Source organism: Chiroxiphia lanceolata, chromosome 8 (assembly GCF_009829145.1).
Source record: "Chiroxiphia lanceolata isolate bChiLan1 chromosome 8, bChiLan1.pri, whole genome shotgun sequence".
Classification (NCBI taxonomy): domain Eukaryota; kingdom Metazoa; phylum Chordata; class Aves; order Passeriformes; family Pipridae; genus Chiroxiphia; species Chiroxiphia lanceolata.
The window spans coordinates 37,075,759-37,102,645 of NC_045644.1; the positions used below are offsets into that span (position 1 = coordinate 37,075,759).

Genomic DNA, 26,887 nt, shown 5'->3' on the forward strand with positions numbered 1-26,887 from the left:
CGGGGACAGCGACAGCGATAGCGACAGACCGCCCGGGATCCGCCCGAGATCCGCCCCGGCACCGCCCCGGGCCCGGCACCGCCCGCGCCGGGCGGGACCCGCACGGGGCCCCCGCCGGGGAGGGACCGGACCGCGGGACACCCGGGACACCAGGGACACACGTGACACACGGGGACACACAGGACACCCGGGGACACCGGGGACACACGGGACACCCCGATCGCGCCTGTCCCGGCCCCGGCCCCAGCCTTGCCCCGGCCCCAGCGCTGCCCCACCCTGTCCCCGGCCCCATGCAGTGCTTGTCCCTACTCCATCGCTATCCCTATCCCACACCTGTCCGTGCCCCATCCCTGTGCCGTACCTGCCTCTCTTCCCGTTCCTATCTCTGTCCCTATCCCGTCCTATTCCCTATCCCATACCTATCCCGTACCTGTCCTATCCCTCCCTCTACCCAGTCCCTATCCCTAACCCATCCCAATTCCTATCCCATTCCCAAACCCTGTCCCTATTCCCAAACCCTGTCGCTATTCCCAATCTCATCCTGTACCTGTCCCTATCCCATCTCTATTCCCAATCCCATCCTCTACCTTCCCAATCCCATCCCATACCTGTCCCTATCCCATCCCTATTCCCAATTCCAGTCCCATCCCCTACCTGTCCCTATCCCATCCCTATTCTCAATTCCAGTCCGAATCCCATCCCTATTCCCAATTCCAATCCCCTACCTGTCCCTATCCCATCCCTATTCCCAATCCCATCCCATACCTGTCCCGTTCCCCACGTGCTGCCGAGGCCGCGCTCCCGCCCCCTCCGCGCAGGCGCGCGGGCGCAGGGCAGCATGGGGGGGGTCGCGGCTGCGCGGAATGATGACGCCACAGCACCCTGCGCGTTGCCTGGTAACGGCGTGAGGGCGATGGCGGCGCGGGAGCGACCAGGCCTCGGGCTGTCTGTCCGTTCGTCTGCACGGTTTATTACATATACACGCGCTATACATTCATGCGACACGCGGCAGCGGCGTCCCCCGCCCGCGTCCCCCGCCCAGAGGGCGCTCCGCGGGCCGGGCCCTCGCCGCTCCCCCGCAGGCACGGCCGGTGGGTGAGGCACTGAGGTGAAATCCCCGCCCAGGAGGTGTCGGCACCTCCGGAAGCAGCTCGGCAAAGGCTACAGGACACACGGTGACCGACGGCCCGGGGCACTTGGGAGATGCAGCACCTCGGCTCCTGTGGCTACTTCAGCCAGCTCCAGTCAAAACTCTGCAAGGAAAGCAGGGGAACAGCTGAGTGCAGGATCCAGCTGCTGGATGTGGGTCTTGTTTGATGCTCCCAGGAGTTAACAAAGCACAGCATACCCTAAATCCCAGAAGCACAGAATGGTGGAGGCTGGCAGGGATTTTCTGCTTGCCCTAAAGATTGGTTACTTCACCACAAAGGGACTTTGGATGAGGGCCTGGACTGATAACTCAAGGGGGAATGGCTTCCCACTGCCAGAGGGCAGGGTTAGATGGGATACTGGGAAGGAATCCTTCCCTGTGAGGGTGGGGAGGCCCTGGCACAGGTTGCCCAGAGAAGCTGTGGCTGCCCCTGGATCCCTGGAAGTGTCCAAGGCCAGGTTGGAGCGACCTGGGCTAGTAGAAGGTGTCCCTGCCCCTGGCAAGGGATGGACTTTAAGGTCCCTTCCGACCCAAACCATGGGTTTGGGTACTCAGTACACTCTAAAGTCCCACCTCTGCCACAAGAAGAGTTTTTGTTCATCACCCAAAAGGGCTCTGGAGATGTGAACCCTGCCCACACCCCAGTGCTGGGACACAAACCAGGACTCTCCAGCTGGGAATGCAACCAGCATTCCGAGAAAGATCTACCAGCCCAGAGTCCCAGAGAACAGCTGACACCAGCACCAAGTGCTCCCTCCTCCTGCTCAAGGAGTTCTCCACATCCCCAGAGCACCCTGATGTGCCTCCTAAAAACCAGGACCTGGGAAATTCCCGATTCCCCACCAGACTTACCATCATGCTGTTCTGCTCCTGCCTCACCTCCTGCAGGATGCTGCTGAAGAGTTCCAGGTAATTCACATTCTCCTGTATCACATCAGCAAAATTTTCCCTGCAGGGGAAAAAAAAAAAAGCAAAAGATGACAAGATTTCAGCCACCAAAAGTAACATCAGAAGGTGAAAAAAACCACAAACCCAAATCCAAACAACCCCAATAAGCTGATTTATAGTCCTCTGCAGTGGTAGGAGATACCTAGGTAGGATAAGCAAATCCAACCCCAAGGAAGAGCAACATGACATAGGAAATAAAAGAAGAATATTCAGGAAATAAATAGCACAGTGCTTTAGCTGAGAGTGGTGTGTGGAACTTGCTCAGGAAGAGAGAGTGGAGGTGGTTTCTGAGGAAAGAGTTCAACCAAATTCCTGATTTTTTTTAGAGCATTAGTAACATATGAGCTCCTGAAGCTTATTTTGGAAGGATAAAAATCCCACCTGGATACTGGACCAGATGGATTGTTTAGGACTGACCCAAACTTCAGACCTCCACTCAAACTGAGACTTTTTGAAATCACAGCAGTTTTAAGAAGGACTAAACGTGGCCTGATTTATCTGGGACTTGCCAGAGGTGAGTTACTGTGACTCCAGTCAGGAGCTGGACGGTTCAGCCTTCAGAGGATGTCCAAACCTGCCTTGCCAGCATATCCCAAGCCCAGCCCATGGGATGCCCCGGGGTGGAGGGGAGAGGCCGTGCCCTCAGGCCCCTGAGCAGCAGAGGGAGGGTTGGGGAGCGTGTGCACACGCAACAGCCAGGCTGATTCCCTGCAGTTCTCCTTCCCCAGCATTCCTACCCTTCCTGGGGAGCTGCCAGCGAGGACAGAGGGTGGGGAGGGGCGTTCCCTGAGGAGCCCTGCGGGAGCCACGCGGCTGCGGGAGTCGAGGCCGTCCCTTCCAGGCTGGAGCTGACCAGGGATCGGGAGGAGCTCTGAGTCTGGAAGACACAAATCCATCGGCTGTGAGGGACAAAGGGAGGATTTAGGGTTCACTCTCTTGTAGGTTACACAGGAGCACAGTTTGTAACACAGACACAGCCCTCACGTGTGGGAACTGGGAGATGGCCGCAGCTGGAGAGGCTCTGTAACTAATGCAAAATGAGCAGTATAGTCTTAAAACACCCTAAACTAAGCAGGAAAGCACCTCTTTAGCTTTTGCTTTTACCATCTCACACTGCCCTTCTCTGTGGAAAAAAAAAATCGACCATAGTGTGGCAGTTCTGCCTTTCTGGTCTCCTCCCAGTTTCCTTTGATGTCTCCTGGCTCTGCCCTGGAAGGAAAAGCAAACAGACAATCCAAGAGCTACTTACACAAGCAATTTTCAGCAAATGCCATATCTCCCTTTGTCTTTTTCCCTGCATCTGCATCACTGAGTTGTCAGCTTCCTTGATGTTATTTAGAGCCACTTCAATCTCGGGAAGCAAGTCAATGATCTTCTGCTTACAGCCCAAGAGCTTGCTAGAATAAAAACCAAACACAAAGTCACTTCCCTGCTCCTGTGGCAAAATCAAAAGCCTCACCTTGGGATTCAAGATACCCAAAGACTCAATGAACAAATCCCTGTGATATCTTCTCAGCTCTTACACTATTTCTCTTTTTAACTTAAGATTTCAATGCCAACCTAAACACTCATTTCAGTGAACTCCTGGATCCTAACGGTGCAAGCCATTCCATTCTCATCCCCTGCCCTATTACCTATAAACATCAGTTATAAGTTTTGAAAAAGTGGAAATTCAACACAGAGAAGCAGAATTAATACTGGCATGAGAAACATGGATGGAGTTTTGGGCTCTGACCTCTATGATTTTCACTCTCCTTTCCTACTGCAAAGCTACAAATGCCGCAAGTTGCATCTGTTTGGGGTTTTCTGTGTGCATAAAGTACCTGAGATGGCCAAAGAGCTCCTTGAGGACTCGGTCTTGACTCTGGACTGTCTGCACAATGATCTTCACCATGTCTGTGCTGTCACTGTAGGCATGATCTGGAAGGGCCAGCAACCACCACATCAGTCAAATCAAACAGTATTTTTTGCGTTCGAGGTCAGAAAAATTAATCGTGGGGTACTAATGTGAAACAGTCTTTAAACCATCTCCTTCCATACCTGGAGGTCTTGTTTTCAATTGCTTGTACAAGTCTATGGCTCTCTGTTCCCTTGAAAAAGAAGAATATGATTCAGACGTGTCAAACAAGCAGGGAGCTCAAGAAAAAAAGCATTGCAATGAAGTGATGCCTTTCTGAACCTCAGACCTTGGAGCTGCCACCTTCTCCAACAGCTCCTACACAAGCATGACTTTTGGGACACAGGGATGCTCTGTGACGGAATCCAACACTTCCCTAAAAGCTGTCTCTCTTTTTTTCCTCTGAATTAGGCATGTTCTTCTCAGAAAACCACACCAGGTGGAGGTTATTTTCAGTTTCAAATTTCCACATGCCCCAGCTGTGTTTTCTTTCCCTGGTATCCTAGGTTATTAAACTTCATTTTTGTAACTGTAACTGCACAACTGCCTGAGAAATTCTTGTTCCTGTTCTGCATTTCTTTGCTTGAATCTTAGTCATATTCTGCAAATGGAAAGAGACAGTTGTGTCACAGACAAGAGGACACTGTTTCTCTTCTTCCCATTAAATAAATGTCACTTCTTTCAAATATTTCAAAAGCAGCCAAACACTGAAACTTCCAGCCTTGAACAAATCCTCACTGTTCTAACTCACAGCCTGTCAGAAACAAGCAGCAGTTTCCCAGCTCTGACCCTGGACTGCAGTGGTGGAATTGCTTAAAAAGCAATGTTTTAGGAGGCAGGTTCACCATTAGTTGGAGCTGCTCTGACTGTTGGGCTGCTGCTGCAAGGGGTGGCTTCTCCCCTTCACCACTTCCTCCCCTGGGCACCAGTTCTGCTGCTGCTGCAGCTACACGTGGATGAAAAGGAACTTAGCCAAGAGGGAGGGGGGAGAACATGCCAGGAACAGGCATGTTGAACACTCAGAGTCCTTCCAAAGAGCTCTTACTAACAGCAGATTTAGTGGCTGTTCAATCCCTCTCTTTTAGAATCACCACTTGTGTTCTCAGCAGCGACCCAGTAACCACTTCCTGTGTCTTCCCAAGATCAGTAATACCACTTAGCTCTTTCCTATTTTAATACTTTAAACAACAACAAAAAAAAATCAACTTTCCAAATATTCGAGTACCCACAAGTGATTTACCTTTTCTTTGAAAATACACTGAAGATATTTAGCAGGGTTTTACAATGGTCTCATGGTTTTCTCACTCAACACTACAAAAGTCACCCCTCTCCAAAGCAAAAGGAAATCCTGAGGTGAGATCAAGATATATCTTTGCCACAGCCTCTTGTGAGATGAGGTTTCATAGATGAGTGACAGAGAAGTGTCCCACAAGTGGTGGGACCTTCCCTTCCAGTAACAAAATGATCTTGAACCAATCACACACTACTCTGCACTGGCACTTTGCATTTCAAAAGCGCTGAGGCAACCAGCAACAGTGGAAAAAAAGCCCCTAAAAATACAGCAAATCCATTTCTGTGCCATAAAAATAAGCAGCAGAGGACTTACAGGCTCTCCATGACCTCTCCCTGGCGCCTGGCATACGGACTCTTCTGGAGCTCCACGATTTCTGTGTGCAGAGCCATGATCTGCTCATCCAGATACCCGATATCTTCAGCCTAGTGGGAAAATGGAGCTTCAGATCACACTGGAGGAGGAGAGCAGTCAAGTAGATAAAAATCCCCAAAACACCTGTTTGGATAATGGGCTGCCTCCTTGGAGAGTTTAGGAGAAAGAAAAGCTGCTACAATAGTTGAGGTGGTTGTTCTTGGTGCATGATATGACCTAGATCCAAATTTCTGTCCACCACAGTGGAGGAGAAAAATCAGTTTCTTCATAAATCATCTCTCTGTGTGTCTGGAATTCACACAAGTTACGCTGCCTGCCAAACAGACTGAGATACCCCTGTGTATCCCAGAGTGAAACATTTTCCATGCCTGACAAATGGACACAGTGTGAATGACAGAACATAGTTCTGATGGCCTGCAAAGTAAATGTTTGTTGAGGTTCCTGGTTGTCTGGAGAACAGCCAGGGACAGCTCTGAATTATTCTGCTAGAAGCAGCCTCCCTTTTATCTTTCTTGCTTCCTGACAAGGAGAAATAAGATTTAAAGAGCTAATGGGCAAAATTTAGGTGGGAATCCCAATTCCCCCATCTCCATCATATAAGCAAGGCAGAGTCAAGGCTCCAAGAGCCTTTTGACTTAGAAGAAGACAGGCAATGGAACCCAGAACCTGAACTACCCAGTCTATTCCTACATAGAGGCAAGAAATAAGCCAAGTAATTTATTGTCTTCCTAATGATGCCTGGGATTTTTATGTATTAATCACAGTGCTCCGTATTACTGTGAGAGCCAATGCAAAAACTCTGGTTTTGCTCTAACTTTCTTAAGGATGACTCTTATTAAAAACTAATTTGCATATTTAGTTGCAGAATGCCAGAACTTTCTGTCTGTGCTCCTACCTGTGCACACTGAGAGGCTTTCTCTTCCATTTCCTTCCAGGCTTTGAGCATCTTCTCTGAAGCTTAAGAGAAAAGAGTTGTTAATTTTTAACAGGATACAGACACAAAAATAAAGCAAGACCTGGACTTTACACGTATCCATTGAATTTGAACACAAAGAGAATGATGCTGAATCTCCAAGCAAAGCTGCAACTCTGTGCTCACCTTAACTCACACACTAATCCTTTGGTAGGATTCCACTGTTTGCAATCACTGCCCTAAAACGAGTCTGAGTCTTTAAACTCCACCATTAAGCTCAACAACTGCCACTTTTGATTGAACACAGACTGTCCAAAACCAGTTCACCGAGTCTTTCCATTTTCCATCATCATCCTTCAGCCCAGTCATCATTTTTGGCTCAAGCTGCAGTTTTTAGCCATATAATCCAAACTATATGTAAATCTTGCTATTCTCCCCTGAACAGTATTTGTAAGATCCAGACATTTCTGGGACAATTAAAACTGTAGCTGCTGCTTTTTCAGCCCATCTCTCATCCTGACAAATGGCACCTCTGGATATCAAGCACAGTGGCCCTTCCACTGTCAGCACGGGCAGCAGCTCTGCCCTCCACTTGCTGCCCAGTGACAACTCCAAAGAAATCAGACCCTGAGGGAATAAACAGCAAATATTCACATCACCTGCACTATTCATGCTCCCATGTTCTTGTTCTCAGTGGGGAACAGCTGACCACCTGTCCCACTGTCACTGAAGGTCTCCAAAAATGGTCTGTATTTTATCCTCCTACCTTTGCTTCTGCCAAACCCTTCTCCTGCATCCACCGGAGCTAAAATACACCCATAATGCTGCCCACCACTGTCAGTCTGACCCTTTCCAGCATCAGAAAGACTCCAGGCAAGTATTGCCCAATACCCACATATTCCATAAGCCATCTGGTCACTGTATCTCTCCAGGTCGAGGCGAATGCTCTGGTGAAAGAATTCCAGCTTTGCCTTCAGCTGCTGGGATGCTGAGACCATGTTGTTCTTCATTTTGATCAGGTTGGCATTGTACCGAAGGAGGCTGAGCCTGACGGATGAAACAAGGACAGCACAGGTTAAGCTGGACTTAAACCAAGGAAACTCCATTGCTGTGAGGGTGACTGAGCACTGGCACAAGCTGCCCACAGAGGTTGTGGAGTCTCCATCCTTGGAGATACTTAAAAGCTGTCTGGATGTGGTCCTGGGCAACCAGCTCTAGGTGACCCTGCTTGAGCATGGACTGGGCTGCAGGACTTCCAGAAGTCAACCTCAGCCATTCTGTGAGTCTCTGAGTATATTCCAGTTTTTTTCTCAATGTCAGGCACTGCACAGTAAAACTCCTGGAGTGGAACCAGCTCCCAGCCCGAGAATGTTTTATAATGTAAAGGTACAGAACAGCAGAGGGCTGTAAAACTTTAGGGAACCAGCACTCCCTGAGACACACATTTCCATGCCAACAGAGTCCGTGCTGGCACCACGGTGACAGTTGTGGCTGAGTGGGAACTCACATGGCAGCTCTCTGGCCCTGGAAGAGCCTGCTGTAATCCTCCTTCAGGCCGATCACGTAGTGAACCGCTTCTGCCCACACCTTGCGCAGCTGAGGGATCGGCAGCTGGATCTTACTGTCCTGGACTGAGCACAGAGAGACACAGGCAAACAACAACCCCAGGAAAGGACTTCAGTGCCTACAGCACCCCTCATTCCTGCTGCAGGTGCCTGAGCTAAGGGGTCAAGCCAGGTAAGCTCTGCTCAATTTTTAAGTGTGTATAAGCTTTTCGTGTCACAGCTCCTCAGGGGTGTGACAACCAGCTGCTACTGGGCAGTAAAACACCAGGAGGGTTTTTGTCCCAAAAACCCTAAGCAAATTTAATCACTCCATTTAATCAATTGTCCTGACACCTTCCAATCTTGTTTCCTCCCAGACTCCTGATGTAGATGTTTAGGGGAAAAGATGCAGGACTTTGTGTGTTCCTCTGTAGAGATGGGAACTGTCAGTACATTGGGATATCAGTAAATATGTCATAAGATTCAGCACAATGCAATGAGATTCACCAGACTAAAACAACCCAGAACACAGGAAAAAAACCCAATCAGAATAAACCTGAGTGACACTAAAAGGAGATGAGGAAAACCAGTGCAGACAAACCAGTGAAAATAAAACTACTTAACAGCAACTGCATGTCACAAGGCATTTCCTTACATGCAGTAGCTCAGCAGACATCTCCTGTCCCCTGTCACTACCTTTTCTTTCACAGAGGTACAAAAGGCCCTTCATACAGATATATTTGGGATATATAAACCTTCAGAGGGGTTTATTAGGTCCTGCAGATGACTGCTGTCATCTCAGGAGACATGCAAGGGAGGCAGCAAGCAAAGAAGCAGCTTCCATAGGTGGTCTAAAAGCACACCCTGGAGATGCCAGGGCTCTGTCATCAGGCCAAGGTGGATTCTTTCATTTCCCACAAGGAACAGCACTTGTGCAGCACACTCACCAATGTAGTTCACACAGTCAGACAGACTCCGAGAAGCGAAGGGGCCATCATAGACAGTTTTGCTTTTATCAAACAAATAGACCATGTAGCTGTCCCAGCCTCTCTGAGGAGAACAAGAGAAGAAAATATAAAAAAGAGAAACCCCAAACAGTTCCTACTAACCCAGAGAGTCCTGGTTACATCATGAACTACTCATTGTGGGCACCTCTCTTCTTATTAAGTGCCTTAAAAAACTGATTTTATTGATCCCACAGAAAGAAAGGACGCTTTGCTAACAATTATTTAGGTATTTAGGCAGGATTTAACTACAGAAATCTGCTTACATCACCCAGTAAAAGGCCTTAAGAGTTACTACACTTCCAGAGCAAATTACCTCCTGTGGGAGAAGGTTCAGACAATGTATCTTCCCTAAGATTTTTAATTCCCTGAGAACGGGAAAGACATGAAATGAACAGAATGATTCTTACCACGCCATCAATAACACACTGGGAAGCAGGTTTCCGAGGGTCCAGGCAAATCCCTGTTTCCAACAGCAGTTCCTGATTTCCAGTGTTTATCCCAGTCTCAAACTCAATCCGATTCTGAAGGGAATGAAGGCTTTCCTCGGGATGCAAAAGAAAGGACACGATCTTGGCAGAGGTCATGTTTAGGATGTGCACTATCTGTAAGAAGAGCACAAGGAGATTACAAGCCCCTGGATATCAGAGCCAAAGGAAGCCTGGGAAGGAGGATGCAGCAGTTTTGGGAAGGAGCACATAGCAATGAACATGTCAGAACTAGAGCATCATTTGAGTTTCAGTGACTGCAATCATCAAGTCAGGAGTAAACTCCCACATAACAAACTCAAAGCCCAGGCCTGTAACGTCTAATGTCAGAGAAAATGACAGTCAAATAGCCTTCAAAAGCCATCAAAAGAACGGGGACAAAAGTACCCTCCTGCTTCTACACATGCTTGCCTCAGCTAGTCTTACTCCAGCAGAGCTCCAGTAAGGACTCCAAGGGGAGAAGTCAGGTGAATGCCACCTCTGTTCTACTCCAGGTACTACTGCAGTACATCGGTACACCTGGAGTCACAGCACCAAGAGGGAAGTTCAGGAAAACTGCTACTGGTAAATATTAAACCCTGATTTGATCTTGGCGAGCCCTTTCCAAGATGACAGACAGTAATAGAGGGTCATCCTTCTACTCCAAGTGTAAAACTAGAGATTAATACTGCAGGTGATATTTTGCCTTCCAGTATGTACCGGACAGGCTGTGTTTGCATTCGCTTCCTGAAAAACATTCCTCGTGACCCTGCAGCTGGATGCTGCCAGGATTACAGCTTTGCTGCACTGAGCACCCTTTCTGTCCTCTGGGATGATTTCAGAAGGCCTTTAAACCCAGTGCCAACCCTCACTCACCTTCAAATTCAGGATGTGATCCATTATTAGGAAACACCTTGGACGACCGGTCTCGGGATCCGAACCTCCACCCCTCTGCTGTGGATCCCAATTCAGCATCAGCTGCAACCAATTTTCCATGGGTTCTACAATCAAACTGAAGCAGAGGGGTTGTAAGGAAGGGAAGGCAGATATTCTCTTCACCAGACTGAGGCAGCTCAGCTTCCTGGGCCTCTTCTTGAGTGCTCTATTCAACAGGCTCTGCCCATCTTTGTGGCCTGCCCTGCACTTGCAGCAGTTTTCCCAACAGAGCCTCTGCTTCCATGGAGAAACTCCCTCGAGTTCTTGGTTCATGAGATTCAATGCCATCAAGTTATCAGGTAGATGTTACTGACTGGCCTTGTGGTAAAGGGCAGAAAGCAGACACAGAGTTCTGAGCTGCCATCAACCCACGAACTGGGCACAGGAGAGCCCAAAATACCAAAAAAAAGCCACGTGGGCTATTCCTTAACAGCAAACAGCAGCTTGCCAGGAGCTTTCAACACTCCTGAGGAGGAAGATGGAGGAGCCCTCAGTGCTTGGGAGGAAGGAGGGAGAGCCCTCAGTTTACAGGACCAAAATGGTCAGCTGTGCTAGGGACACACTCACCCACAGAGGCTGTGGGGCTGCGGCAGGTGGGTGCTGAACCGAACCTCCCCGTTCATCTCCTCGGAGGCAAAGATGTGCTTTGGGTCCTTCTTCTTGATTTTTTCATGCCTGCAAAGCAAAATCCTCTGTGGACATGCTGGCAGTGTTACTTTTGTCAGGGGGCAGTTGAATATGACAGCAGCAAAAAGTTCCAGTGTCCAGCAGCTTTAGAAAGCAAACTCGGAACAGAAACCCGAGTTTCCTGTTTTCTGCCTCTGACACACAGACTGGTTTATAACTATACTTTTTTGATTGAAATTTTGCTTGTGAAGGAGTTACCATGACCAGAGGCCACCACACAACATACAAGCACTTACAAGCACCTCCCCAAGAATAAGTGTCTTACCAGGTGAATGGCTGTAGATTATGTAAGAAAGGTCTAAATCCTGCAATGCATTCAAACACCATCGTCCCAAAGCTCCAGTAATCAACAGTAACTGAGTAGGATTTATTCTCAAAGAGTTCTGGAGCCTAAAAAGGATCATAAAAAGACACTTTGACAGTGGTATTTCCTTGCATTTCTGCAGAGGCAAAGCTGTGTCCAGGTGTGGCTCCCAGCTCCAGCTTCAGCTGTCCAGTGGGTCAGGGCCTGGAGCAGCCAACCCATGAGATGGGAGGGAGCTGGACTTGTTGGGTCTGGCTGGGGGATGAGAGCAGCCCCCAGTCATGGCACAGGAAGGGATGGATGGGATCAAACTCCCCTTGGAAGCCACAGGTGATGCAACAAGGGGCAACAGCCCCAGACAACCATCTGGGAGGTTCACGATGGACAGGAGGAAAGGACACCCTGGGGACAGCTCCCCAGGATCTCCATTTTTGGAGGTTTCAGGGCTTGGCTGGGCCAAGCTCTAGAGCTGGTGACACTGAAAAAAAAAAGTCTTACCAAATATTGTAATGTTCCAACAAACGAAGTGCATAAACTTCCTTGATCCAGATCCTTTGCATATCCCAGGTCTATTATTTTGTGGACAATCTGCAGACAGTTTTAACAGTTCATCAGAAGAGCAAATGCCAAGAAATAAACAACCAAACAACCCAAAATCTGCACAGTGATATCCACAGCATACAATCAAGAAGAGGAAAGAAAGGAAATTCTGGAGAAAGTCCGTGGCAAGGCTTCAACAAGTCACAGCGTTAAAGCTGACAGTAAATTCACAGCTGAGTTTTCAGTCCAGTTCAGTGTGACAACCCCCAGAAACGACAATTGAGTGGCCACCTGACTTACCTTCCCACCTTCATCCTGAAGAACAATATTTTCAGGCTTTAAATCTCTGTGTATAATTCTGTTTTCATGCAAATACTGGATACCAGACCCTGAAAGACACGTGTTTGATTTAATTGAAAATAAACCCACATTGATTAAAGATACATCTGATAAAATACAATATTGGGGAGCAAGTCCCCAACCTTCAAAGGTTTACCACCACTCACACGTTTAACAGCTTCAAACTTGCATTTCTTCTCCACTGCATTTTCACATCTTTGCAAAGACATAGCAAAGACATTCAACTTATGATGAAACACACCCTGTTCTGGAGGTGGAAGGGGAACAAGGATGAAGGAAGCAGAGCTACTCTTTAGTTCAGGGACACAACTGGAAGCCCTCTGAGCACTGCAAGGACACAAGTCCAGGCCAGTACTCCAAAATGCTTTCTCATGCCAAAACTAGCTCTGTTCCTACAAATTATCTGTGAGAGAAACGAGAAAACAAGGAGCTCTCTTGGAAAGCCTAGTTCCTGGAGAAACCCTGGCATCACCCTCCATCAGGGTGTCCAGGACAGGAGGGCCAGCTTCAATTCTCATATCTTTTATTTTCTTATGGCATCCAGCAAGCCACAGCTCAACAGCTTGACAAATGAGGTATATGATTAAACACCTCAAGTTTGTGTCACATGAAGGTTTTCACAGATTACTCCAGCCTTGGGGAATGGCTTTAAAGCAGGCACACAAAGGCATCAAATGCAATTGTTCCCTGTAAGCACTGCTGTCATCTGGAGCCCCTCTCACCCTGCCTGCTCCCTTTCCAAACTGCAGAATCCCAAATCCACGTGGTATCAGACATCCGTCACCCTGAACAAACAGAATTTCCCTCCTGCTAAGCCAACCCTACACAGAGATGCCACAGGGCACCTCTGGCACTTCTCACATCAGTCAGTGCTTTCTGCCTTGTAAAATTACATTCCTTCAAGTGATAAGTGGTTTGGCATCACCAGAAGTGAGGTTTGAACAGAAAACCGTGACCTTAACAAAACATTAATGTCATGGTCACCTACAGCTGACCACAGCTTTTCCAGTCCCATTCCACAGACACATCACTAGTGGGAGTTTCTAGTCTCTGTTAACTGCAGGGACACCAAATCCTTCCTCTGAGATAGAAACCTGATTTGTTTTAATGCCCTGTTCTTGGCAGTTCCCCTTTCACAGTCAGCTGAAAAAGCAAAATGCCATTACACAGTAAAAAACCCAGAACAACCCAAAAAAACCCCACAGGAAAGGCCATTAGACTACGCACCGATGTCACTAAGCAGAGAAAGGATCTGACTTTCCTTAAGTCCACAGCAGTTTTCTGGTTTGTTTAGCAGCTGCAATAAAAAAAAAACATGTTTAGACTCACAGTGCAACAGAGAAGAACAACATTTTCACCCCCCAATCAGTGTCTTAACGAGCTGTCAATAAGCAGCTTCAGCAATTTCTGACTTTGACTGTACTTGAGGCTTTTAGAGATGACTGAGGTGCCTCTGCCCTCATGATAGATCCATGATGAGAAATTACTAGTGATGTGAAGCACAAATGATGCCAAACAAGAGAAAGATTTAAAGAACACAACACAAATTAAAAAAAAAGATTTTTTTTTTTTCCTTTAATGAACAAAGCATTACAGGGATCCAACGAAATGAAGCCCATTACTTCCTAAATTGTTCCAGCATCTGTGCAACACTGAAGGGCTCATTAGAAATTAAATGATCAGACACTGCAAGTAGAGCTAATTTCCTGAGCATGTAGATGAGGCAATTTCCAAGCAAATTGTGACAGGGATTTGCTGCTTTCCCCCTGTAGAAACTGCTGCTTCCTAAATCCAGCTGCAGTGGAAAGGGAGCATAAACTCTATTGGGCCATGCACCCACTGCCTGGGGAACTGCTGAAAGGTTCCTTTATTTTTGGATGTTGCCAATTTGCAGAAGGGCAGTTCCCAGGGAGCAGGAGCAGGGAAGGCTTGGAAGCCCTGGAGGTCCCAGTCCAGGGCTAACAGGATCCTTCCCTGTGGTGAGAGCACTGTAACAGTGGATACACGTGAATCCAAACCAGATCAGATTCCAAAGAGAGGGAGACACACTGCAGCAAAGCCAAACACGCTGGGTATGAGCGCCCAGGGTATGGAAATGACACACTCCACCAGGATAAAAGGGTATCTGCCCCTTAGACTGCCCTCTGCTTTCTAAAACACAAGCCTCATTTCCCACATGTGGCTTTTTTCCTCACTTCACATTTACTTCCTCACGCCTGTCCCTGGAGAGCGAAGTGCTCTGGTGACACACACAGCGTCCCTGCCCCTGGCTTGGTGCACCCTGGAAGCAGAGCAGCCGTTACCTTCCGGAGGTCGCCCCCCGAGCAATATTCCATGGCCAGGAGGGGAACGTCGTTAACCAGAAAGTTCATCTCCTCGGGAACTTCACAGGCTTTGACTACGTTGGGATGGTTCAACCTAAGCACATGGAAAGCTGGGTGAGAACTCTGCCCCCTCTCTTGGAAGAGTGAGACAAGACTGCAATCCAACCACGTTTTATGTTCCTGGGACAGCCTCTGTTCCCCAAATGCATTCTTTTCAACTAGTACCCACTGGTATCCAAGTGCATAAAATCCATACCTTGGGAATACACAAACCAGGGATGAGCACAAACAATGTCTCAAAGTCAAGGTACGGGACTTTGATGATGAGGATCCAGGCTCAAGTTCTGGATTCTTGCACGTTCCTGGCAAAGTCATTACATATGTGTGCCTGCTTTTGCATGTGGGGTCAGATTCCCCCTGGGAAAGGGGGTTTTGTAGGAATCCGTGTCACTGCACCGGGCAGGTGAAATCCACTACAGGGGGAAGGATTAATTAATTTCTCCAACTGAATTCTAACAGCTATTTCCTGACTGTCTCTAATTTACGCTGCTCTTGGGAATAAACGACATATCCAGCTGGAAATGAAGACAAATTACTTCTCTGTACACCCACAGGAGCAGCTGTAGCTGTGTGGCTCGGTGCTTGTTTTCAGCAACCACAACAGGGATCACCAAGCCCTGACTGACAAACTCAGGTTCCCTGCAAGTGGTTTCCCCCAGTGTCAGGGCACACAGGGAGCAGGTGAGGGTGACAAAGTGACAGCAGGAGCTCAGTAAAGCCCTAAACAGCAGGGGCACTGCAGGCCCTGGGGAGGGCAGCTCAGAGCATCCCTGCTCCCAGGAGTGGGACAGAGCATTCCCTGCTCCAGGACCTCTCTCGAAAGTAAGGAGGAATTCACAGGGCAAAGGAACCATTCTGTGAGATCCCAACACTTCAATGAGGTCCAACTTGGCCAGCTGTGGTTCCCAGGTGCCTCGGTAACACGCTGAAAAGGGATATTGGGCAGCACAGAGGATGGAGCTTCTCACCAGAAAGTATAAGGAGAGTTTATTCTTTACATTCGGGAGCGTGACAGAAAAAAAGCAATTCCAGGCCCTCCAGCTGCTAAAACAAACGTACCGCAGGGTACGGGCACCTCTCCCCAGCCCATTCAGGGACTGACCACCAGCTGTACCAGCTGTCCCCTCTCCTGCTCTGTCCCGGGGCTGATCCCCGGCTGTTGTTCCCCTGGCTGTCCCCATTCTCGGACAGTTCAGCAGCTCAGTCCCCGGCTGTCCCCGCACCACGGTCCCACTCCCCGGCCGGTTCAGGGGCCGAGGCCCTGCTTGTCCCCTCTCCCGGTCAGTTCATGGGCTGACCCCCGGCTGTGCCCTCTCCCGGCCGGTCCGGGACTGTCTGTCCCGGGGTTGTGCCCTCTCCCTGACGGTTCAGGGCTGTCTGTCCCGGGGCTGTGCCCTCTCCCGGCCGGTCCGGGACTGTCTGTCCCCGGGCTGTGCCCTCTCCCTGCCGGTTCGGGGCTGTTTGTCCCCGGGCTGTGCCCTCTCCCGGCCGGTTCGGGGCTGTCTGTCCCGGGGCTGTGCCCTCTCCCGGCCGTGCCGGTGCGGTGCCGCCGTGCCATGCCATGCCGGGCCGTGCCGTGCCGTGCCGGCTCGCCCGCACTCACTTCTTCATGATGTCGATCTCATGGCACCAGCGGTCCTTGTTCTTGACGCTGAGCTCCAGCCGGCACGACTTGATGGCCACGCGGTCGCCCGAGTCCTGCGGGACACAGCGCCGTCAGCCGGCCCGGCCCGGCCGTGCCCCCCCCGCCGCCCGGCCCGGCCCCACCTGGTGCTGGTACAGGCACACGTTGCCGAAGCCGCCGGTGCCCAGGCGGTCGCGCATCTCCCAGGGCCCGCAGGCGCCGGCCGGGTGCCCGCGCAGCGCCGCCCCGCCGGGGGCCCGCTCGGGGCCGGCGGGGGGCCCGCCCCGCTCCATGGCCCGGCCGCCGCTCCCGCTCTCCGCCTTTATCGCCGCGTCACCGCCCGGCCCCGCGCGGGGCCGCCGCCGGCAGCGCCGCCTCAGTCCCGGAGGGAGAAGTCGAAGGGCTGGAAGTCGCGGCGGAAGGCGCGGGCCTGCCCCTCCTCCTCGGGCCGCGGGGCCGCGCACTGCCGCCAGTCCGCGCGCTCCGGCAGCGCCAGCACCGCCGCGCTCGCCAGCACCGCCCTGCAACACAGCAACACAGCACCGCCCGTCACCCACGGGACACCCACGGGACACCCCGCCGCGGCCGCATCGCCGCCGGGACACCGCCGCTGTGGCGACATCACCGCGGGGAGGGGGCCGGGGCCAGCACACACCTGCCGAACTGCAGCGGGAACCGCCCGCGGATGCGGTGGAACAGCTTCTCCCCCGTGTCCAGCTCCACGTAGAAGTACGGCATCCCCGGCTGCGCCACCTGCGGGGGACAGCGCGGCGGGACCCGCTGGGAATCACGGAATCCATTCGGCTGGAAAAGGCCTCCGAGACCATCCAGTCCAACCTGGGACCCATCACCACTTTGTCACCCAGACCAGAGCACTGAATGCCACATCCAGACGTTTTTTAGATGCCTCCAGGGATGAGGACTCCACCACCTCCCTGGGCAGTCCCTTCCAGTGCCTGACTACCCATTCCATGCACAAAGGTGGGAAGAGACACTGGCTCTAAGAAGAAAGCAGATGTGTCCTATCTTCCCTCTCTTCAGAGAGGAAAGGTACCTCTTCACAGGCACCTCAGAGAGACCTGCTGGAGAGGGATGGTGGGAGTTCAAACAGTCCCTTCCATAGGGATGGGTCGCTTCCTCTGGGAGCACCAGTGGATGATGCACCCTGGGCACTGCTGGAATACTTTTGTGGTTTAATTCTGCAGTGACTGCAGCCATATGAGAAAACCAGGCATGTCTGGTCACTCTTAACCTCAGCTGGGTCACCCTGGACTAGCACAGCACAGTTTTAGAGGAAGAAAGGCCAGTGAAGAGGCCACGCTCCCATTCCTCAGCTGATAAATCAGCCTGTCAAAATCAGAACCTAAAACTACCTGATGTGCTGAAAAGAGGGTTGGTGTTTGGCACCAGAAGGAATGAATCCAGCAAGCCCTACACATAGCTTGGAATAATTTTTGGCTAAACAACGTATCTGAGCAGAATCCACCTGGCACATCCCCAAATAAAGTCTACGAGGCTCTGCCTCCAACAGCTTAACCCTACCCCACAAAGTGACCCCAGAGGGAAAGAGGAGCCTAAGCAGGACAGAGGGAAAGAACAGGTGAAATGTGGCCTCATACTTGCGAGATATCCGAGTGCTCTGGGATTTCTAACAATTCAATCTGTTGTTCCTGTGCTTGTGTAATAAAAGACTCTTTAATGTCTTCAGAAGTGCAGAGGTCCAGTGGGACAGGAATCACCTGGAGAGAGAGGGCATTTCCGTGACAAGAAGACAAGACAAAGAGGGCCCTTGCAGAAAGCCATCAGTGCATCACTGGAGCTGGTGTGCCCCTCAGTACAGCTCAGCCTCATCACACGAGACAGGTGACCACCCATCTCTACAGGCTTAAACTTATGAGATTTTTTTTCTGTAGGAGCTGAACAAATTGCTGAAAACTGAAAGCTTCAAGTTCTCAGCACTGCCTTCTCCTTTCTGATCTCTGTGGTAGTTCTGGTACAGTTCTGATACACTCACAGATCTGCCACACACAGAAACCACCACAATGAACCCCTGAATGACTCTCACTTCACGTGAGGTTTGTACTCAGTGCGAGTTTATATCCTCCCAGGGTGACACCCAAACCATACCTGCAGCTGCAGATGCTGACTCCTGTAGTTTCTTTCAAACAGGACATATCTCTTTCCCTTGCTTCTGAAAAACTCCTTTAGGGCAGCCTTGTACTTGGTCACTTCTTCCAGCACCTCTGAGGACAAGTCCACCACTGACTGATAGTGCCCAATGGGCAAAATCAGGACATGGTCAGGTGACAGGCCCCCTTTGGCCAGGGCGAGGTAGCACTAGAGTGAAACAATACACACCAGTTACTCCCTGCAAGCAGCACACGCTCACCATGCTGGGGGAATCTGCTCTCTGACTTCTCATTCCAAGTATCCCACAGCCTCAGGAACAGGAGAGTTTTCTCCTCTATGTTGCTTATTAGAGATTGTTAATTAGCAATTTTATTTGAGTTTCTTTTTATGCTGAATTTATTAATTACTAGATGAATAAGAGAGAGGGACTGCCAAAGGACAAAAAAACAGTATCTTTTGAACACCAGAGAATTCCTTGTCTGCAGGAAAGCAGCTGAGTGTACTTCACCACTGTGGCCAGAATTTTTTAACTCTGACACGAAAATCCATCTAAAATTTTAATTTAAGCCTGTGGACAAACCTGTCCCTGTAGCAGTTTGAAGTGGACTGTGCTATAGAGGAGCAATAGCTTTAAGTGACGTACATGAATCAATCATTCATTCAATGATTGAATTAATCTCCAAGATGTACTTTGAGATGTTGACTTGGAAGGTATCTTCTGTTTCATCTGTATATAACCAACCTGAGACCAGGGAGATCCTGCACAACTCCAGACAGTGCATCCTGCTGCCAAAGCAGGTCCCAGTTTACACTGAGCTCCAGCTGGAAACGTTCTGCCAGATGGTAACATAGGGCTGGCACAGCAAAAGGTGTTCTGACACCAGAATCCAGCTCTGCTGCCATAACAAAACTGGGCCACGCTTTACTTCTAAGAGTTTATACTTTTGTGTGGGAGATACAAAGAAACTGAAAACAAACCCAAGAGCAATTGCAAATAAAGTTTGTTTGGGTTTTTTCAAATTGGAGACTTTGTTACATTGCCACGGGTACTTACGTGTGTGCCAATACTGACAACCAGGTGCTTCTCCACCTCCGGGCTGGCCAGGCAGAACCAGCAGGGCCCCGTGGGCTGTGCTTTTTGGGAAAGGAAACAAGGATTAGCACGAGGCATATCTGGCAGAACACAGAAGACCTGTTGTTTTCCAGCCACCCTTCCCAAGTGATCAAGTGCTGAAGGTGTCAGAAGGACAGAGCTCCTGGAAGCAGGCCTGGTCAGGAGACTGGTGCCTCTGGGAAATTCCAGCAAGAGAGGAGATGGAAGTCACACCTGCTGACTGCCATTGTCATGGAGTGCTCTAACCTAATGAAAGAGCACTGATTCCAGGAGTTCAGTAGTTACAGCTCACTAATAAGAAAGCACCAGTAAATTAAAACAAACAAATCAAACTGAGGTACAATCACTGCCTAGGTACAGACAAGGGCAGAAGTTGTCAAACACACTTGTCAGTTCTGGCCTATTCACACATCAAAACACCTGGATTCACACCCAAATTGCAATACCTGAGCTGAGCTTTGTGACACTGCCAACTGTCACATTCAGAAGCCAGTCTGGTTCAGAGGGTGAATGGCATCAGCCCAACCACAACCACCACAGGCCAGCGAGCTTTAAAACTATGCTTTTGACTCTCCTTTCACCTATTGAAACATATTTTCCCTTGGAAACAAGAGTCCCTTCATCCTCCTGCATTCCCCCAGTGCCCGGTGCAGTGACAGAGCTCCCTGGCAAACTGACATATCCAGCTCAGCAGCCTGAGGAAGGTCAGGACACGATCCAATGGCTCAAGGGAAGAGCTCAGGAAAAACGCAGCCTCCTACTTACGGGGTTTCTTGGCTTGCTTAGGCTGGGAGTCCCCTCCCTGTTTCCCATCTGAGGGACGTTTCTTTCCCTGATGCTTGTTCAAGTCAAAGAAAAACTGACGAGCTGGTTCTTCCTGTACAGGAAATGAAAAGCAAAGCCCGTTAGATCTGCATCCCAGAGAGTGACAGTACATCCAGGAATAAGATTTTTCCTGCAGAGGTGTGAACCACCTTTGAAAAGCATCAACATCACAGAATCACCAAGGTTGGAAAACCCCTCCAAGACCATCAAGTCCACCCTGTGACTGACCCCCACCTTGTAAACCAGACCAGAGCACTAAATGCCACATCCAGTTGCTCCTTGAACTCCTCCAGGGATAGGAACTCTACCACCTCCCTGGGCAGCCCCTTCCAATGCCTGACCACCCTTTCTGTGAAGAAATGCCTCCTGTACATCCTGGAACAGAATGAACTGAGCTTCCCAAGTAATGCAGCAGACTTGACACCCTGTCCTGTAGCTACAGGCCCTACTAAAAAAATCTTGTCCCCATCTTTCTGATGGCTGAAGATTTTAAGACTGAAAGGCCACTCCCCAGAGCCTTCTCTTCTCCAGGCTGAACAACCCCAGCTTTCCCAGCCTGGCTACAGGGCAGAGGTGCTCCAGCCCTTGAAGCATCTCCATGGCCTCCTCTGGACCCACTCCAGCAGCTCCACGTTCTCGTTACGCTGGGGGACCCAGAGCTGGAGGCAGCACTGCAGGTGGGGTCTCAGCAGAGCAGAGAAGAGGTGCAGCATTACCTGCCCTGCCCTGGCCACGCTGTGGGATGAGCCCAGGACACGGCTGGTTTAAGAAGGGGCACACCAACCACCTCCCACTCACACGAGGAGGGGCCCAGGGCAGTACCTCTGCTCTGGCCTTGGCAGCCTCCTTGCGCAGTTTCCGGTAGGGATTTTCGGTGACGTCCTGCGGCTGCTTCACCAGCTCCACAGGGTCCATGGAGCTCATGGGCACGATGCTGAAGGCATAGAGGTACTGCAACAAGCACAGGGGGCTCAGAGGCAAGGACTGCACCTCTGAAGGGATCACATACCAGCACAACTCAGCACATCAGGGCATGGAAAAACACCCCCCCGTGCCAGGGTCCCACCCAGTGCAACCAGGAGTTTATGGAGCGCTCCCAAGGCGCTGCTTTCACTTTAAGGAAAGATCTCTTTGAAAAGCACCAGTGTATCCTACTTGATGGAGACACAACCTTGATCCTTGCCCGTTTCCAGGCCTTCTTTCTGCCCAGAACCTTTTCTGTTTTCAGTTACTCACTGTGAGCAGCACACACCATGCTGTGGGGATTTACTCCCTGACTACTCATTCGGAGTATCCCTCAGCCTCAGGAATGGGAGAGTCTTCTCCTCTGTGTTGCTTATTAGGGATTTTATTTGAGTTTACTTTTATGCTGAATGTATTAATTACTAGAGGAATGAGAATGAGAGAGAGGGACTGCCAAAGGACAAAATACCAGTATGTTTGGAACACCAGAGAATTCCTTGTCTGCAGGACAGCAGCCGAGTGAACTTCACCACTGTGGCCAGAATTTCTTAACTCTGGACCCTGCAAGTTTTTAACCACTACCACTACCTGTCCTTTTGCACCAATATTTGGTAACTTTAATAAGGGGACAAGAGAAACAGGTTAAAAAAAAAACAAACCAAACAGCCCCTTCCCATCCCAGAAATCAGTTATTTTCAGTGATTTGTGCCTGCAGCCCTCACCCTTCTGACATAACAGGCTAATGGTACCTATTACTCAAGTGAGACAGATACCTCCACTTCAGCCAAGCTTTTAAGTCCTGACGCTGTCCTTTAGCTGGTCAAAGCTGGGTTTACTGCCCCACAACTGTACTTGACAAAAGAAGAAAGATTCGAGGCTGTCAGTACCTTTTTCTTGCTTGTATTGCCAACATCAGCAAGTGCAATGAACCTGGTCACGTGCTGTGGGGTCTCCTGTAGCACTGTGTGATTTCTGTAAGGAAGGAAAACATGGCTCTACAGGTACATGAAGCATTGAAAAGATACTCAGACAGCACATCAGCCCTCCTGTGTTCTTTCAAAACAGAACTCTTACTAGAAAACAAAGGAGATTTCACAAGATCTTACAAACCTGTAAGGAAGTCTTTCGTAATAGGCCTTCTCCAGGGCAGCAAAATGGTACCTTGGTTTGAGACTTGCAGCCAGATCTGACACCAACTTGGAGCCACATTTCTTGGTATCTATTTCTCCCTGCACAATACAAGCCAAGTTTTATTTAAACCTGTCAGAGTGCAGCGAAAAGAAACAGTTTTATACAGAACTACATGGTGGATGTGTAGTACAGTGGTTGCCATTCCCTGGAAGTGGGGGAAAAAAGCCCAGAGGGTTTGATCTTTTATTGCCAACCAGAGCCTGCTCATTTATTCCACTCTGTGTATTCAGTTTGCATCCACTTGTTTCATCAATCCAAGTTTGTCAGGATCTCAGTGCATAAGGGAATCTTATAAGATATACATATATCATCTTACAAGATAATGCATAAGACCAAGATCAGGGAAGGTTCTTAATGCTGTTACACTGAGCATCTTTTTGGACTTTGGAAAAAACTGAGAGCAAACAATGTCCTCTTGCCACGTGTGCAGCCTTGCTCTCCAGGAAGGACTGAGATCATCTGAACTTACAACTGGAAAATCCCTTCTGCTAAGGAACATTAACAACACAAAACTGGACACAAAGAAACAACATGCTCAAAGTCCAGACGGAGGAACAACCAGACCAGCTGACTGATACTTGAGGAAATAAACACCAAAATGCTTCAAAAGTCTGGAAGGGGGGGGAAAAGAATTACTTGATCACGTGAAAGCCCCTCACTTGGATCTTCCAGGCAGGGACAGATAAAACCCCCTGAAGCTTCGCAAATCCTCCTCCCCTTCAGTCCTTCTTTTCTGAAGAACCAAACTGTCCTTTTTTTACTCCCAGCTGTCTCATGCATTCATGAGACAGCCCAACAGCCCAAACTGCCACAGCAAGCAAAAGGGAATCCTTTGTCAAATCCACCCGGAAACCGGGAAACGCTCCACTTACCGCGCTGTTGGCAAAGGTGCCCACGTCTCTGGGCCAGGGGGAGGTCAGCAGGATGTCCACTCCTCTGAAGTTTGGGGTGGATAACAGGGATGTTTTGAGCTCCGCCACGTCCTTGGCGCTGAAGCTGTGGGCGGGAGCCGGCTGCTCCTGCGCCTCCGTGCCGCTCAGGTACGCGATGTGCAGCCCCGAGCAGCCGCTGAACACACCCCGCCGGCCTGCGGGACACGGCACCCTCTGAGCCAGGGACACAGCACCCTCTGAGCCAGGGACACAGCACCCACTGAGCCAGGGACACAGCACCCACTGAGCCAGGGACACAGCACCCACTGAGCCAGGGACACAGCACCCACTGAGCCAGGGACACGGCACCCACTGAGCCAGGGACACAGCACCCACTGAGCCAGGGACACAGCACCCACTGAGCCAGGGACACGGCACCCACTGAGCCAGGGACACAGCACCCTCTGAGCCAGGGACACAGCACCCACTGAGCCAGGGACACAGCACCCACTGAGCCAGGGACACAGCACCCACTGAGCCAGGGACACAGCACCCACTGAGCCAGGGACACAGCACCCTCTGAGCCAGGGACACAGCACCCTCTGAGCCAGGGACACAGCACCCACTGAGCCAGGGACACAGCACCCACTGAGCCAGGGACACGGCACCCTCTGAGCCAGGGACACGGCACCCTCTGAGCCAGGGACACGGCACCCACTGAGCCAGGGACACGGCACCCTCTGAGCCAGGGGCACGGCACCCACTGAGCCAGGGACACAGCACCCATTGAGCCAGGGGCACGGGCACCCACTGAGCCAGGGACACAGGCACCCACTGAGCCAGGGACACGGGCACCCACTGAGCCAGGGACACAGCCACCCACTGAGCCAGGGACACGGGCACCCACTGAGCCAGGGACAAAGCCACCCACTGAGCCAGGGGAATGGGCACCCACTGAGCCAGGGGCATGGCACCCACTGAGCCAGGGGCATGGCACCCACTGAGCCAGGGGCACGGGCACCCACTGAGCCAGGGGCATGGCACCCACTGAGCCAGGGGAACAGCCACCCACTGATCCAGGGGAATAGCCACCCACTGAGCCAGGGGCACAGGGCCAGGCCCAGCACTCCTGACACACTGACACTGCCCTCACAGGCAGCTCGTCTTCTCTGCCCAGAGTGAAGTCGCTGTTTAGCTCAAACCCAACCCTGACGACAACAGAGCTGCTCAGACAACCCTCATCTTCTCTCTCCTCCCTGAAACAGCTCTTCAGTCAACCCCACCTTTTCTCCTCCCTGAAACAGCTCTTCAGTCAACCCCACCTTTTCTTCTCCCTGAAACAGCTCTTCAGTCAACCCCACCTTTTCTTCTCCCTGAAGCAGCTGCTCAGACAACCTCCATGTTCTGTACTCCCTGAAACAGCTGCTCAGACAATCCCCATCTTCGCTCCCTGAAACATCTGTTCAGACAACCCTCTGTCTTCTCTCTGCTCCCTCTTATCTTGCTTCCCCAAAAATCCACCCAAAAGCTTGATATGAAGGCTGAGTGAAAAAAGCCAATGCAGGTCCAACTGCTTGTTAGATTGTTGGTCAGTGGTTTTTCCTTTTAGCTTTGGTACAGTTTCATAACCTTCAGTTGACACTTGTAGCAGAGGTAACACAGCAAAATCATATTCAAGGACAAAACCTTCCCCACACAGAGAGAGGGAAGAAGATGCCCTCAAAGAACAGCCTCTTTCAACCACTGTTCCTTTTGGTTGGCAAGTGCAGTGTCAGAGGAACAAAAAAACCCAAAATAAGCAAGGTTTTCTTTCACATTTTACACAGATTGTATTGAGTTCAACTCCAGTCTGAACTACAGGAAAAAAAACGCCACCTTGAAACTTCCAGAAAAACGAAGATATTGAATGGGAAGATCAGAAAACACTTGTGAAAGCCTCAGGAGGCAAATGTAGCTCCCTGATCCCAAAGCCCCTGCAGCCTTACCCAGGTAAGTGATGTTCTCAGCCAGCTCACAGCCACTGACGTCCGGAAAATAGCTCAGGGTGTCCTGGTTGTTGGCACCCAGCACGTAGGTTGGGATTGGAGCTGAGGGAGAAAACTTCCTGCAGTCAGTCAGCTTTACTTCCAGTGCCCCAGCAGAGGTCCAGCCCACACTTCCCAGGAATGACAGCAGGAAAGCCTGTCCAGCCAGACCCCCCAGCCCACCCTTGCAATGCTAAGGAGCACCAAGTGCAGGACAAGGAACCTTCCTGCAGAACAAGTCCCCAGACCTGGAGTTCCCACAGCTGCAGGCAGAGCACAACCTCTGCTCTAACTACAACTGCCTCCCCTGCCTATGTAAGATTAGCTCCAAAATGATCCACAGCCCTAAAAACAGGGACATTCCCCAGGCCATGCTGACAAACCCCAGAGTACAGAGGCAGTGAAATCCACACAAGGGAGTTTTGGTTCCAAACGAACCCCTCTGTCCCTGCTGTGTGGGGTTTCCCTGCTGAGGTGTGACTGATCTGACACCACCGCTGCTCCTGCACTCCACAGCGGGCTGGGAAGCAGTGCCAGCATCCCGAGGGGCACCACCCTCCCTCCTTACCTTTCTTGGCCCCCGTGCGGTACTCGGCCCATTCCGCCTCTGAGGAAGAGCCGAAGAAATTCCCGACACACAGGAGCATCTGAAAACACCGGGAAAAGCAACCTTTGCCGTTGGAGCGTAGATAGAACACACACAACGCTTCGCTGTACTGTCACAACACTGTGGCTGCGACTGTCCCAGCCCCGCCATCCCGGCAAGGCAACGGGAACCCCCCGGGAATGGGGACCCCCCGAGTCTCGCCAGCCCCCCGGGCCTTACGTCGAAGCGGCCGCTCTTGGCCTGGATGGCGCGGACCCGCCCGAAGATGGTCTCCAGCCGCCCCTCCACGTCGCCACACGCCAGCCTGCGGGACACCGCGCGTCAGCTTCAGCGGCCTCCTCCCCCGCGGCCACCCCCGTCCCGTCCCGTCCCGTCCCGTCCCGTCCCGTCCCGTCCCATCCCGTTCACTCACACGCGCAGCGGCGCCGCCATCGCGGAGATGCCCGACCGGAACCTCCCGCCACTTCCGGGTGCTCCCCCTCAAGGTTCCGCCGCCTCCCGGTGCGCCGCCCAAAGCGCTCCGGCGGCGCCGACGAAATCTCGTCAAAAACAGCGGGAATGACCGGGAAATGGTAAATCCCGGTGTCCGCAGGGAAGCGCGGGTGAGCCCAGCCTGCCCCCGGGGACCCTCGGGTGTCAGAGGGATGCGAAGGGCACGGCCGGCTGGAGTGGGACGGGAAGACTTTTTGCTGGAAGTGCCAAAGCGAGCTGAGCCAGCCAGAGTTTCCTCGGGTGAA

General features: G+C 50.9%; 2 protein-coding genes and 1 non-coding gene across 3 annotated transcripts; all 3 read right to left on the minus strand.

Moving 5' to 3' along the window:
* Nucleotides 1-943: 943 nt before the first annotated feature.
* Nucleotides 944-16,741, minus strand: CHUK (component of inhibitor of nuclear factor kappa B kinase complex). Its single transcript, XM_032695483.1, has 21 exons — nucleotides 16,568-16,741; nucleotides 16,404-16,498; nucleotides 14,720-14,834; nucleotides 13,644-13,713; nucleotides 12,357-12,445; nucleotides 12,015-12,104; nucleotides 11,478-11,602; nucleotides 11,093-11,200; nucleotides 10,466-10,601; nucleotides 9,533-9,727; nucleotides 9,066-9,168; nucleotides 8,082-8,205; nucleotides 7,470-7,621; nucleotides 6,557-6,618; nucleotides 5,602-5,711; nucleotides 4,139-4,188; nucleotides 3,922-4,018; nucleotides 3,348-3,495; nucleotides 2,836-2,975; nucleotides 2,003-2,099; nucleotides 944-1,253 (listed from the first exon to the last, which is right to left on the minus strand). The coding sequence occupies exons 1-21, from the start codon at nucleotides 16,715-16,717 to the stop codon at nucleotides 1,227-1,229; spliced, it is 2,283 nt and encodes a 760-aa protein (XP_032551374.1). The 5' UTR covers nucleotides 16,718-16,741; the 3' UTR covers nucleotides 944-1,226.
* On the minus strand, nucleotides 16,737-26,680 carry CWF19L1 (CWF19 like cell cycle control factor 1). The gene is made up of 14 exons (XM_032695487.1): nucleotides 26,563-26,680; nucleotides 26,370-26,454; nucleotides 26,112-26,190; nucleotides 25,505-25,606; nucleotides 23,520-23,734; nucleotides 22,567-22,685; nucleotides 22,344-22,428; nucleotides 21,316-21,444; nucleotides 20,434-20,545; nucleotides 19,609-19,688; nucleotides 18,552-18,761; nucleotides 18,044-18,163; nucleotides 17,080-17,177; nucleotides 16,737-16,945 (listed from the first exon to the last, which is right to left on the minus strand). Exons 1-14 carry the CDS (start codon nucleotides 26,580-26,582, stop codon nucleotides 16,801-16,803), a joined length of 1,599 nt encoding a protein of 532 aa, XP_032551378.1. The 5' UTR covers nucleotides 26,583-26,680; the 3' UTR covers nucleotides 16,737-16,800.
* Nucleotides 18,330-18,469, minus strand: LOC116790630. Its single transcript, XR_004358431.1, has one exon. It is a non-coding gene; the product is annotated as a small nucleolar RNA SNORA12 (small nucleolar RNA).
* Nucleotides 26,681-26,887: the final 207 nt, after the last annotated feature.